Source organism: Vipera ursinii, assembly GCF_947247035.1.
Source record: "Vipera ursinii genome assembly, chromosome: 10".
NCBI classification, from domain to species: Eukaryota; Metazoa; Chordata; class Lepidosauria; order Squamata; family Viperidae; genus Vipera; species Vipera ursinii.
In genome coordinates, this window is record NC_139520.1 from 1128446 (window position 1) to 1143528 (window position 15083).

At 41.3% G+C, this 15083-nt stretch overlaps 1 protein-coding gene across 5 annotated transcripts in view; it reads left to right on the forward strand.

Annotated features, from left to right (window-relative positions):
- Window positions 1-15083, forward strand: part of CNOT1 (CCR4-NOT transcription complex subunit 1) — a 160559-nt gene that overhangs the window by 127734 nt on the left and 17742 nt on the right. For 4 of the 5 annotated variants that reach the window (XM_083370494.1, XM_083370498.1, XM_083370497.1 and 1 more), the window contains 7 exons: window positions 3512-3654; window positions 5409-5517; window positions 5608-5777; window positions 6654-6906; window positions 9113-9361; window positions 9814-9977; window positions 12378-12495. In XM_083370494.1, the coding sequence (XP_083226620.1) occupies window positions 3512-3654; window positions 5409-5517; window positions 5608-5777; window positions 6654-6906; window positions 9113-9361; window positions 9814-9977; window positions 12378-12495 (1206 nt within the window). The remainder of the gene's footprint in view (window positions 1-3511; window positions 3655-5408; window positions 5518-5607; window positions 5778-6653; window positions 6907-9112; window positions 9362-9813; window positions 9978-12377; window positions 12496-15083) is intronic. The other variant, XM_083370496.1, reaches the window with a different exon arrangement.

Here is a 15083-nt window from a genome sequence, read left to right on the forward strand (position 1 = left end):
TTCCATTTCTGAAAGTATCTACCATCCTCTTATAATTGCTTGATTCCATAGTTAAATAATGAAAATGCTGAACCGAACTATAAAGCAGGAGTCCTTGTATCCCTGATCCCAGACAAGTGGTTGTCCAATTAGTTAGGGCCTCCCTCTGTACCTCTTCCACCTGTTTTTGATTTGAAAATGAATTTAGAGATGACCTTATAGGAAATAAGGAGTGCAGAAAAGATTATGGCAGTCCAGAGACAAGCAAACACGAGAAACTCAAAATAACCCTGCCTGTAAGAAGAAATGGAGCACAACTTGGGGAGGCTTTCAAGATAAATAGCATTCCTGGAATCCCCACAATGTCTTTTTTTTCACATGCATTCCACAAGGGCTGACATCTTATTCTCAAGGAAACCAATCCATATTTTCTTTCTTGTGATAGTTCTTAAAGCATTAAAAGACCCTTTCGTCACCCCTTCTCCTTCTGTTCTTTGGCCTAAATGTACCCAGTTAGTTGTCCTTCATAGGATTGAGCTTTCAAGCTTTCATCTTAGTGTTCCCTATACAGGTAGTCCTCGACTTATGACCACAAGGTGAGGGAGGATCCCTTGCAGGGTCGTGCCGAGGAATTTAGTCAACATCTGTCGGATAAAATCGCTTGGATTCGGACCGGTTTGGACTCCAGCTGGGCAGAGTCAGGCGATCAGGACACGGGCGGTCTTGTCAATGTTACCTGGGAAGAGTTTGATTCTGTGACCCCTGATGAAGTGGACAGGATTATGGGGAGGCTGAGCTCCTCCACATGTTTGTTGGACCCGTGCCCTTCCTGGCTGGTTTATGCAGCTAGGGAGAGGACACGAGGCTGGCTCCAGGCGGTTATATCTGCTTCTTTGAGTGAGGGTTATTTCCCCACCGTCTTGAAGGAGGCGGTGGTGAGACCTCTCCTCAAGAAGCCTGCCTTGGACCCAGCTGTTTTGAACAACTTTCGTCCAGTCTCCAACCTTCGCTTTCTTGCGAAGGTTGTCGAGAGTGTGGTGGCGCATCAGCTCCCTCTGGTCCTGGATGAAGCGGATTATCTGGACCCCTACCAATCGGGTTTCAGGCCCGGGTACAGCACGGAGACGGCATTGGTCGCTCTGGTGAATGATCTCTGGAGGGCTCGGGATAGGGGATATTCCTCTGTCCTAGTCCTATTAGACCTCTCGGCGGCTTTCGATACCATCGACCATGGTATCTTGCTGCGACGTCTCAGGGGATTGGGAGTGGGAGGCACAGTTCTTCAGTGGTTCTCCTCCTATCTCCTGGGACGCACGCAGTCGGTGTTGGCAGGGGGGCAGAGATCGGCCCCTAGGTCTCTTGTTTGTGGAGTTCCTCAGGGGTCGGTTCTCTCGCCTCTCCTGTTCAACATCTATATGAAACCGCTGGGTGAGATCATTCGTGGTTTTGGAGTTGGGTATCATCAGTATGCCGATGATACCCAACTTTTCTTTTCGACCCCAAACCACCCCAGTGATGCCCTCGCTGTGATGTCCCGTTGCCTGGAGGCGGTTCGGGTCTGGATGGGGAGGAACAGACTTCAGCTCAACCCTGACAAGACTGAGTGGCTGTGCATTCCGGCATCCCGGGACATTCAAAATGTTCCATCTCTTTCTATGGGGGGTGAGCTCTTACCCCCCGTGGATAGGGCTCGCAACTTGGGAGTCCTCCTAGATTCACGGCTTACCCTGGAAGATCATATAGTGGCCGTGACTAGGGGGGCTTTCGCCCAGGTTCGCCTGGTGCGCCAGTTGCGGCCCTATCTGAACCGGGATGCCCTGTGTACGGTCACTCATGCGCTCGTGACCTCTCGCCTTGACTACTGTAATGCTCTCTACATGGGGCTTCCCTTGAAGACCACTCGGAGGCTCCAACTGGTACAGAATGCGGCCGCGAGAGTTGTCTTGGGAGTTTCCCGGTACTCCCATGTTACACCTTTGCTCCGCGAGCTGCATTGGTTACCAGTTGTCTTTCGGGTGAGGTTCAAGGTGTTGGTTACGATCTTTAAGTCCTTACATGGCATGGGTCCGGGATACCTCAGGGACCACCTGCTGCCGGCATCAACTCCCCTCCGCCCTGTGCGTTCCCACAGAGAGGGCCTCCTCAGGGTGCCGCCAGTCAGGGAATGCCGACTGGTGGCCCCCAGGGGGAGGGCCTTCTCTGTGGGCGCTCCGGCATTATGGAACCAACTGCCGGTGGAGCTCCGGATGGCATCAGACCTCCGAACTTTCCGTCGTGGCCTGAAGACCCACCTATTTGAAATAGCTGGTCTGGCCTGACGGGGGATTATGGGTTTTAATTGTTGTTTAGATTTGTATCACTGTTTTTAACTGGGCATGGGTTTAATCTTTTTTTTAATTTTTGTATTGTCTTTTTTATATATGCCCTGTGAACCGCCCTGAGTCCCTACCAAGGAGAAGGGCGGTATACAAATTAAATAAAACTAAACTAAACTAGAAACAATTGAATCCAAAACTTTTGCTGTTAAGCAAAACAGTTAAGCAAGTTTTGCCCCATTTTACAAGCTTTCTTGCCACAGTTGTTAAGTAAATCACTACAGTTGTTAAATTAGTAACACAATTTTTAAGTAAATCTAGTTTCCCCATTGACTTTACTTGTCAGAAGGTCACAAAAGGTGATCATATGACCCCGGAATGCTGTAACTGTCATAAATATGAGTCAGTTGCCAAATGACTAAATACTGATCGTGTGACCATGGGGATGCTGCAACTATCGGGTAAAAAATGATCATATGCCATTTTTTTCAATGCCATTGTAACTGAGTGGTCACTGAACAAGGTGCTATATAAGTCGAGGATTACCTGTACTCTTTCCAGTTGCTCATTGTCTTCCTTGTATTGTGCCCACCAGAACTGGAGTGCTCTGACCGAGGAAGATAGTAGAAAATACAAATTTATATATCTTTGGATAAAAAGATAAATGTTGGGGTGGCTTTTTTTTAGAAAACAGAAGATCGCATCTATTCAGGACAGAATCAACTTACTACAGATAGTCTTTGACCTATGACTAGAACTGAGCTCAAAATTTTCATTGCTAAGCAAGATAGTTGTTAAGTCAGTTTTACCTAATTTTGTGACCTTTTTGCCATAGTTGTTAAGCAAAACACTAATTGTTAAGTGAATCATGCGGTCATTAAGCAACTCTGACTTCCCACATTGACCTACTTGTCAGAAGATGGCTGGAAGGTTACAAATGATGATCCCGTGACACCAGGACAGTGTAACTGTCAAATACCTGGCAGTTGCCAAACTCCTGAACTTTGAGCAATGCCATTGTAACTTTGAACAGTCACTGAATAAATGGTTGTAAGTCAAAGACTATCTGTAGAAGTTTTGTGGGGCTTGTGCATCATTAAAGAAATTAGTTGTTAACTATTCCTTTATATTCTGAAAGATATAAAGTCCAATCTGAAGAGACAACTAGTTTTTTTCTGCCAGAAAATTCATTAAGAAATTCTTTCTTCTTCTGACAGGCCGTTGAAGGATTATTAGACGCCACGAGTGGTGCAGATGCAGACCTCCTCCTCCGGTACCGTGAATGCCATTTGCTTGTATTAAAAGCTCTGCAAGATGGGCGTGCCTATGGCTCTCCCTGGTGCAACAAGCAGATAACAAGGTCGGTCATGATGAGATGAGGATGGGGGAGCTTTGAAAAATCATCACATGGCTTATATCATAGTAGTTTTCTCAGAAAAAAAGCAAATTTAGAAGAAAACGAAAAGTATCAAGATTGAGATTCATGCACCTTCAAAAGAATTAATCTCTCTATAAAATAAATGCATGAAGCTGAAAAAGCTTTTTGTTTTGAATATGGGATGAAACAGTCTGGTCAGAAGGTCCTTCTGTGTTAAATTTAGTGAAAAAACATGGAGCAAATGTGTTGTAGGCTCTCCAGAATAAGTCTTCAAAATGTTTGAAGCTCCTATTTATCATTGACCCAAAGAAAACTTAGTTTTTTGAAGTTTTTTTAAAATTCCTATGGGAAACAGTAAGAACAATTTAAGCAAAAAAGTGAGCCCCACATTCAAATACAGGCTTCTGTGGCTATTGGTCTGGTAAAGATTCTTTATTTATTTATTTATTTATTTTAATTCCATTTATATCCCGCCCTTCTCCGAAGACTCAGGGCGGCTTACAAGCTTAGCAGTAGCCTTCATTCTATGTATATGCCTGCTTGTTAGGGCTTTCGCCCCCCCCCCAAGCGGCATTATTACAAAGTCAGCTTAATTGCCCCCAACAATCTGGGTCCTCATTTTACCTACCTCGGAAGGATGGAAGGCTGAGTCAACCTTGAGCCTGGTGGGATGCGAACCTGCACTAATTACAGGCAGCTGGTGTTACTTAAGGAGGCATTAGCCCACTGCTCCACCAAGGCTCTTTGTGTTGACATTAAAAAAAGTACATCAGAGTACTTTTCCATTATAAATCTGGCCTATCTACTCATCAAACAGTCCAAGCAAAATTTGCATAAGTATCAACTACTTCCAAAGGAAAGCTCTGAGTAGCTACAGTAAACATGCTGTTACATTTCAAAACTATTAAAAACAATTCCATTTTTCTGCTGAACAAAATGCATCCAAAACTGCCTTGTCTTTTTCCCCCCCAAGTTTTGTATAAAGCAATGTATTTTGTTCTGAGGCTGGCAGAAAGCTTTCTGAATGTGCGTGTTTCCTTCCAAGCTTAGACCAATCAAAGTAGTTATTTTGGTCTTTTGCATAGACCATTCCAGGACTTGGATTGAATCCCTGTATTTGTCCAGTACCTCCTACAAAGTATTCACCTAATGGCTGAATGTATAAATGGTGTCCTGCTGCATGTGACTCCACCATTCAGGCTTAATGTTGTTCTTAGTTCTGTATAAACTTACATTGTGTACTTAGTGTTGGTGTGGGAGTACTGTTCTAATCTCCTTAAATAAAAGAAATAATGCCTCTCATATGATTAATATATTCTGAGGTGACTATTGAAACAGGTTATATCTGAGAAATAGGGAGTTATATCACGTCACAAAAATGACAGAAATCAAACTTAGTTGCTTGTAGTATGTTTCTGTTTTTAACTTCCTCTGAATCCTTCCTGTGGAGCCACAACAAATGAAATTATTGAAATTTATTGCTATGTGGCAGGTAAAGCTTGAGGTTTCATTATTTTCTCCGGATGGTTTTCTTTTGGCTGTTTTCTGTTCTTTGTGGACAGCTTAGCTAGAACTGATTTGCTACTACTTCCTGCTGACCGGCTTGCCGCAGGCCAAGACATGACCTGTGTCTAATTAAACTGAAGAGACATGTCAAGCAAAATTTAATCAATCTTTGCCTGCTGAGAGTTAGAAGAAAACTAAATTAACATGAGAAAGTGATAATTCTTTTCCAGATGTCTGATTGAGTGTCGAGATGAGTATAAATACAATGTAGAAGCAGTGGAGCTCCTGATTCGTAACCACCTAGTTAACATGCAACAGTACGACCTTCACCTGGCTCAGGTGAGTTGTTGACATTGATTTTCATGAAGACAATATACATGCTCTGGGATGGAAATGGCTCACTCTTTTTGGCATCTATGCTCCTTACAGTCCATGGAGAATGGCTTGAACTACATGGCAGTGGCGTTTGCAATGCAACTGGTGAAGATCCTGCTGGTGGATGAGAGAAGCGTGGCTCACATGACAGAAGCAGATTTGTTCCATACCATTGAAACTCTGATGAGGATAAATGCTCACTCCAGAGGAAATGCTCCAGAAGGGTAATGCTCAGACGGCAATGGGGGTTGCTAGAGGAGCCTGATGGCTGTTTTCAGAAACAGTTGCTATGTCATTCCCACCCCACGTTCTTCCTGGGTCAGGAGTGGCAAAGAATGCTATCCTATCCAGCCTGGAATGTTGTACACAATACAGGTAGTCATCAACTTAGAATATTCATTTAGTGACTGTTTGAAGTTACAACAGCACTGAAAAAAGATAACGACTGTTTTTCACACTAATGACCATTGCAGCATCCCTGTAGTCATGTGATCAAAATTTAGATGCCAGACAACTAGTTCATATTTATGACAGTTGCATCAACCCAGGGTCCTGTGATCATGTTTTACGATCTTCTGACAAGTAAAATCAATGGGGAAGCCAGATTCACTTAACCACAGTGAATCACTTAACAGCTATGGCAAGAAAGGTCGTAAAATGGGGCAAAATTCATGTAATTCTCTTAGCAACAAATTTTGGGCTCAATTGTCATAATTCGAGGACTACCTGTTATTATCATTCTTGCATTTCACTTAGTTCATTTGTCAATTTCCTTTGGAAGAAAAAAATAGGATAATACAGATAGTCGAGTTACAACAATTCACTTAGCAGTGGTTGACATCACTCCGAAATATACCTACGACACGAATGATGCAGCACCACAGCAGTTGTTCAGCCTTATGACTGGCCACAAGATACTGCAATATTATCCTGCCTATCTTCTCTCCATTGCCCCCCACCCCCTGGCTAGGCTAGCCCACTGGCTCCTTCCCATCCCATCACCGATCGCTCACTTATTTTTTGAAGAGTGTTAAAATAATACATGCTTTGGATGGGCTTTAACTGTACAGAAGCCAACCATACCAATTTAATACTTACAGGTTGCCACAGTTGATGGAAGTGGTACGATCCAACTATGAAGCCATGATTGATCGTGCTCATGGTGGACCCAACTTTATGATGCATTCTGGGATCTCTCAAGCTTCAGAATATGATGATCCTCCCGGCCTGAGGGAGAAGGCAGAGTATCTCTTGAGGGAGTGGGTGAATCTTTACCATTCTGCAGCCGCTGGTCGGGACAGCACCAAAGCCTTTTCTGCATTTGTTGGACAGGTAGAACTTGGGGAAAGAGAGGTGCTTTTTTCAACAAAATTATGACATAATGATTATGGAACTTAAAAAGAGTTGTGTAGTATTAATTCTGTTGAATCAGTGTACTGAAATCCATATTAAATAGTTTGAATTAAAATTACCTGCTTTCATCATTAAACTATAAGCTTAAATTGGATGCAGAGCAAAAATAAACAGTATGAAATAGCAAAAAGTTAAGTCATGTAAAATTATAAATAGCTGAAACATTTTGTGGGTTGCTAATAAAGACAAGCAGAAAGCAAAGGAGGACAAAGTCTGCTGAGCTAATAAGGTTTTGGCTGGTCCTGATAAAAGTTTGCTACCAACTGTAACTGAACAGGTGTTATGGTGGCCACTTTGGGAATGCCTTGCAGATCCTTTCTCCCTTGAACACAATGTTCTGAGCTTGTCTCCGAGGGGAAAGTGATCCATCAGATGCCTAGCTTGGCAGTATGTAAAGCAGCTCTAGCACATCAGGGAGCTCTTTTGAGCACCCTGGTGTAGACTGCAGCATTAGGGTGACTGGGTACTATACTGCAGAATATTTATGGGAAAATAGATGGGACCATAGTAAAAATTGTTAAATTAAAATTAAATAATTACATTAAATTAATCAATACAGTTAACTTGTCTGTTGTCCACCATGTTGTCCTTTTCCCATTCTGGAACATTAGAGTTGTATATACAGCTGACCTTGCAGACCACCCCCACTTAGTGGCTTCAGCAACCAAACGACAGTCAACCGTACTATGGAAAAGTGTTAAATAAAATAATAATTGCCAATGTGGACAGACTTAACCATAGTTTCAAGTGGGAAACTGTGACTCCTAGCTAAGTCCAAAAATGCCAGGGAATTTCTAGAAGCCTGGCACTCTGACAAATCAACCACCAATAGACACCTAAACATAAACAGTATCTATAGACTATGCAAGAGACAATAAACAAGCCAAAAAGGATGGCTTCTTTTAGTAGAGCTCATGAGCTCTCTGGGTTTCACCTGCTGGCATTGATAAGTAATGATACTTATCTTGCTAGCATTCTCTAGCATTCTCTGATGGTCATCTTTTGTGTGATATGGTCTAACAAAATTAAGTTCTATACTTAACTGGTCTGAAAATATATTTGAATATCATTGTTTATTACTGGGTCCATGGCAACAGTGTTAGTGAAGCTATTTTTCTGCTCTTTTAACAATGTACATATATATCCCATATGTGCTTTGAGGAAGATGACTTATAGTATGCATCAATTTAAGAATGAAATTACCTGTATTTCTGTTGTTTTAGCTGTATAAGTCCAAAATATTTAGAATTCATAGCCAGCCACAGAATTTTATTTATTTTTTATACAAATTTTATTGATTTTCTAATATTACATTCACATATTTGAAAAGCAACACCAGCCACAGAATTTTAATTTCCTTCCCTCATTTGCATTCAATTTGCAATGTCTGTCATAGTTTACCATTAAATGTACATTGAAAACTTTTTATGGAGTCATTAGAATAAACAAATTTAGCATTCCTTCTGAATAAGTTGACATTGAAATACTGTCATTGTCAATATGTAGCATGTATGTTTGTATGCTTCATTCTGAGTGAAATATCCGTTTCTTCAGTCTCTCAAGAGCATACCTTACTATAAGTGGTGCCTCACTCTAGGGCACATAAAAAGTGCTCAGATTGCTTGTCAGTCTTCCTTGCTTTTGAGAGACATGGAATGGTCCTCTGTCAGCAGGACTGACCATAAAGACTGTCTTCTTCTTCCTAGTGTTATTAATGCACTGTGGCAGAGTCCGCTTTTCGGCAAAGCCATCTCCATTTGAGTCAATCCAGGGCATCTTCAGGGGTGACACCCACGTATTTCATGTCCTCCTTGATGTGATCCATCCATCTTTTCTTGGATCTGACTGACCATAAGGACTGTACCTTTCCTTTATTATACCTCACGAGGGTGTGGCGTTAGGGATCTCTACCTGCAGGGTGAACTGGCCCTCTGGGCCTCCCAACTAGCACGCAGCTCCACAGTGCTTGCCTGGTTCTCCATGACTGACATTGATGATGCACCCCTATTGAGTGAAATGCTGAGATTTTATCTACGGTTAGCCCATCACATCCACTGCTTTCCAACATGTTCTGTAGAACATCAATACTTCTTTGTATTAAAGATAAGTTTTGTTAAAATTTGAATTCATCACCATCCCCAAACAGATGCATCAACAAGGGATCCTGAAAACTGATGACTTGATCACAAGATTCTTCCGTCTTTGCACTGAAATGTGTGTTGAAATCAGCTATCGTGCTCAAGCTGAGCAGCAACACAACCCTGCTGCAAACCCCACTATGATCCGTGCCAAGTGCTATCACAACTTGGATGCCTTTGTGCGCCTTATTGCACTGTTGGTGAAGCACTCTGGAGAGGCTACCAACACAGTCACAAAAATCAACCTGCTTAATAAGGTTAGTGATGTCTTTATTTTCCCCAGATGACAAGCTGTGTGGGGAGCTATAAAACATTGACATTATTCCCCTAACACAAAGCATATAAATTGCGGCTCATACCTACCTATTGAGAAAATCAGTGTTTCTGACCCTCAACCTGTGGAATACTGGCATACCTGCATGGATTGCTATTAGATAATAAATGTTTTTACCACTTGAGTATTTATGAATCTAAGATGAATTTGTGCTCTCTTTTAAATAAGGGAGAAATAAAGGAATAGATAAGAAAGTTACTTTGCCTTAGATATTTACAACATAAAATATTACCTCAAATAAAATATTTTTAACATTTAAAAATAAAATATTCCATAAACTGTTAGTTATAAGGATTTTCTCTAATCTACCTTTGCAGTGTGCTTTCAAGGTGATTTTATCACATGCTGAGTCAATTCATTGCTTTGCATTTGCAGGTTCTTGGGATAGTGGTGGGAGTCCTTTTGCAGGATCATGATGTTCGTCAGAGTGAATTTCAGCAACTTCCCTACCACCGCATTTTCATCATGTTACTGTTAGAATTAAATGCTCCTGAACATGTCCTGGAAACTATCAACTTTCAGACCCTGACAGCTTTCTGGTAGGTGTAGCAGAACCCCTGGAAACAGACAGCAATATCTCAGACTTGCAGGGCCTATCTCATGGATGTCAGTCTCTCTTTCATAAGAAGCAGAGATGGTGGCCAGAGGTGATCAAATGCTCCTCTTGTGCTTATTCTCCCTCAGCAAGTAAGAATTCATTACTCAAACCAGCCTCTATTAACCAAACGGAAAAGTATGAGTATTGTGGAAATTTCCTTAGAAAAGCATTTTTCCCAAAGCTTGACTCACCTTGAGGTATCCATTTTGGTTGCCAGGACATTGCAAAAGGAGAGCTCCTGAAGTGGCTGTCTCCTCCCTACCTTTGGTCCCCAGTCAACTGTTTCTAGCCCTCAAGACTACATTACTGAATAGCCATGAGAGACAAGCAGCTTTATTTATAGTGAAACACACTAGCAGACACAATACTATTTGGTATTGAGGACCTATCTGCAGCCTGAAAGAGTTGCACTTAGGGAAATAAATGTGTTTAATGTCTGAACCAGATTCTTCTTTCACATTTTGGAATGTGGAACACCTAAACATCTGAACTTGATGGAAGGTGCTACAATCTTACTGGGAATTATATTTTCAGGATAAAGCATTTTTTTTAATGTATCAGGTTCACAGTAGGATTTCTAGTGCAATGCGATTATGTATGGCTCCCATGCTTCCTCAGCCCTTTGCACTTGGCCAGTAATGTTCAGAGTACCAGGCCCCAATCAGAGTGGCTCAAGCAGAACATACTGACTCGGAACCCTTTCAGCCCCTTTGCAACATCCACTGTCTGCCACATGGAATTCTTGAATGTCTCATCTGTCTTTTCCCAAGCCAGCACTGAGTGGAGCTGTTGATACTCTCCAGCACCTATATTGATATTCTTCGAGATCTCTGCAATCTTGGAATCTCCACTTGCAGAGACAGACGCAAAGCCAGTGCCTTGGGGTCTTTTGACTGCTGTTAGACAGTACCCTCAATCAGAAATAGTTTTAAATTAAAACCCATTATTTTTAAAGGCCAAAAGATAGCATATGTGTGCAGACATGTATATACAGGTAGAATGCATGTGCTTCCCTGAAGAATCTCCTTTGAAGAATTGTTCTGAGTTGGAGCCCCTGCTTTCTTTGGGGAAGGGGTTGATCTTGGAAAATAGATTGCTCACATCAAGGCACGAGCCTTCCTCCTGCAATGAGCACATCTCCATTAGCTGATGGAAAGATAGGGTTGTTACCCAGAGGGCAGTAGGGAAGCTTCTTCCTTGGCTAGCAAAAGCAACTGGCCCCTGGAGCCCTACCCTTTCACCATCCAGGAATGAGGAGTGGCCAGTAACCCCTGTGGAAGCTTTTGGAAAATGCCATATGAGAAAGGGAGGCTTTATGACTAAGCTAGGAAGGAAACTGACCACCCCTTTGTAGCCCCATCAGATTTCTTGGGACAGTTCTCCATTGAAATCAAGACACTTTCAGATAGATGGAAACCATGTTTTAGCTCAGAAGAGAATGGTGCTGCCCCTTTGGCACACAGGATAAATAGGAATATATGAAAAGCAAGTCTGGTTGTATATTAGATATGGTTTTGTGTACCTAGCAATTAAATTGCAGCTCCAGTACAGGTAGTCCTCAGTTTACAAACCACAATTGGGATCAGATTTTCGTTGCTAACTCATGCCTGATTTTACAACCTCTTTTGCCACGGTTGCTGAGTGAATCATTCAGTTGTTAAGTAAATCTCATCATTAACTGAAGCCAACTAACCCCATCGACTTTGCTTGTTGGAAACCAGTTGGGGCAGTCGCAAATGGCGATCACACAAACCTGGGATGCTGCAGCCATTGTAAATACATGCCAGTTACCAAATGCCTGAATTTTGATTATTTCACCATGGAGATGCTGCAGTCATAAGGACCTTTTTCAGTGCCTTTGTAACTTTGAACAGTCACTAAACGAATGGTTGTAAATTGAGGACTACATTTAATTGCACTTTTATTATGAAATTGCCTCTTAAATAAGAGGTAGAATTAATTGTTTTTTACTCAACTTCATTTCTTAGAGAATGATTTAGTATGCTTTTAAAGAAAATAATTGTATCCATTTTTATAAACTATATGTTGGAATTTGATAACACTGAGATAATTTGAATGAAAAGATCTTCGAGAGAAGGAATAACTGTTTAAAAATACTTTTTTCCATAGACCATGAAAATTGGTTTCTGAAATTTCTGGTTTTCTCTTTTGAACTAATGATATTTACATTTATATTCCCACTATATGGCTGCTTTTTTGTTTTTATAAAAAGCTATTTATATCACAGTTTCCATTTGTTGCTGTTGATGATGTTCTCAGATTATAATGCAGTTTCTTAACTTTGGTTAACATCCCACTGACCACTATATTTTTATTTTAGCAATACATTTCACATCCTGCGACCTACAAAAGCTCCAGGTTTTGTTTATGCTTGGTTAGAACTGATCTCCCATCGGATATTTATTGCAAGGATGCTGGCACATACACCACAGCAGAAGGTGTGGCTGTAGTTTATCTTCTCTTATTTATGAAGCTTCCGCAAAGTATCAAAATGTGTCTTGGTTGTAGATTTGTGTTATGTGGCTGTATGACATTTAATATAATGTACTTCTTATCTTTCCATAAGGCAGGGATCTCCAACCTTGGGAAGTTTAAGATTTTTGGACTTCAATTCCTCACAAGTCTTAAAGCTCTCAAGGTTGAAGACCCTGCCTTAAGGAAATGGCTAAGAAGTTAAGTCTGTCATTTTAAGATATCAAAACTCAATTCTGCTTCATGGATACAAGTTAATCACAAATACTTTTGGTCACATTTTCATTCTGTACATTTGGTACGTACAGACACTATTCATAGAAATTAACCATTTGTATGGGAAGAAGGCCAACAGAGCTGCCAGGTTGAGACTGGATCCAGCTCATCCCCCCAGTAGCAGTCTGTTCAGTGGACTAGGAATGTTCTTTTTCTCTGTGACTTGTTTTGAATAATCATCATAAGAAAGAAGAAAATAGCAAGGAGTCCCTTGCAGGAAATAACAAATTCTGTGACCAGTGGTCTTCAGGCTCTGACCTTGAAGTCCCACGACACAAGTCCTGGCCTTTGTCCTTTGGTTTTTAAACCAAAGGTACAAATACAGATTAGGCAAAACCTGGCTCAAAAATAGTAACTGGGAGAGGGACCTTGAAGTCCTAGTCAATGATCACTTTTGAGCCAGCAGTGTGAGGAAGGAGCCAAAAAAGATAATAACAATCCTTGGTTGTATAAACCAATTGATTGATTGAAGGAAGGAAGGAAGGACTATATGCCATAAAGATAGATGCATGAGGGATACCTGTAAACTTATATTTATTTATTAAATTTATACATCGGCTATCTCAGCTAGAGGCAACTCTAGGTGGCTTACAACCAAGAAAAATCAATAAAATAAAACATTAAAATAATAAATATTAACATTAAAATTGACTGAAAATTAACAACGATGACAAAGGGCTCCCAAGAACTGACCACGCAGCTTAATCTTGTGCCAGTGGTAGCTTTCGAGTACTCTTTGAGGGTAGCCCCATGTAGAGTTTGTTGCAGTCCTTCAGACGCGAGATGACCTGAGTGACTGAGCACAGGGACTCCCAATCCAGGAAAGGATTTAAGTTGCACAAAGGTTTTCCTAGCCACTACTGCCACCTGCTCTTCCAATCATTGCCAGGCTTTTGCTAAGCAACAGTGACACAATTACTTGACAGAGCTGTGACCTCCACATCACACTGTCAGTTTCAAGGTCTTAGAAAGGTTCTGGGATTTTCCATGTTCTTTCTCAGCACTATTGAAGTGCAACACTGATAGTGGTCAACTGGTCAAAACCTTTGTCGTAAATAAGACAGAAAGGATAAAAGCTGTATGTTAACCTCCCCCAACCAGATGCTGGGAATCAGACCATCTTCCCACGCCATTCATTTCTTTGATCCTGGCAACTGTCAAAGTCAATACCATCAGAATCTTCTCTTGAGCCTCCTTAATTTGAGACTTTTAGGCCCCAGGTTATTGTTCTTCAGCCTCTCTTTGATCATAAGAATCAAAGCTACTTTTCTTTGAAAGCTGCTGCGGTTCTATCCTAAGTTTGGTTTATACTGACACCTGATATTAAGTGGGAATTAGCAAACGATCAAGAAGTTTGCTATATACTGAGCAGATTTTTATTTAGCAAAGTTTCTTGGTTTATTATCCAATATAGGGCAATCCTACTTGTTCCAAGCTCATCCTCAGGAGCACTTTATCCAGTTATCAGACACTTACCCTCATTGGAGGAAGTATTTCAGAAGACAAATACCAAATTGTCCAGTTTTTCTACATAGAGATGAAATGTTTCTCAGAGGAGGAATCAAGTACATGATACCTTTAGTCACTGTGAGAAATGGTGCTGAAGATCACAACCTCAGTCATGCTTTGCTAACCTGTGTGGCTTTGGTCTGCTAAAGATGCTCAGGAGTTTTTCTGCGATAATAATGGCTTGTTGTGAAGACTAATGATGCCTTGGATAAAGTTCAAAAATTACAGACTGTGGTCTATAAATGAAGTCTTCACTACTTTTCCATTCCCACCTATGGCCTTGAAGGCATGCAGGCCATGCATGCTGTTAGTTTCTCTAAGTTCATTGGTATCATCATCTAGCCCTCCACAACAGAAACTGGGTGTGTGGTTCAGCTTTTGGGCAACAGCCCCATTTCTGCTGTTTGGTGATTGGTTGATCACCAAAACCTCGGTGAAGAACAGGTCACTGGAATATAATGGAGGACTTTGAATGTCAGCCACCTCTTCATTTAATCTGCCCTCCTATCCTGTTTTGCATTTTCTCTTGTAATTAAAGCAGTTGGTTGCATCACCCTCGGGATTAGCATGGCCCATGCCTTTCATGCATGAGGGCTTCTGACAGAAGTCTCCAGAAGGTTTGGAATGGGATCTGTGTAAGGGGTGGGGGGAGAGACAAAATGTATAAATGATCCTCAAAGAACCAAGCAGCAGGAAAATAGCCAGTTTTTGTTGGTGATTACATTCATTAGTCTATGTTTCTTTTGAGGAAATAAAAAAACAATAGGAA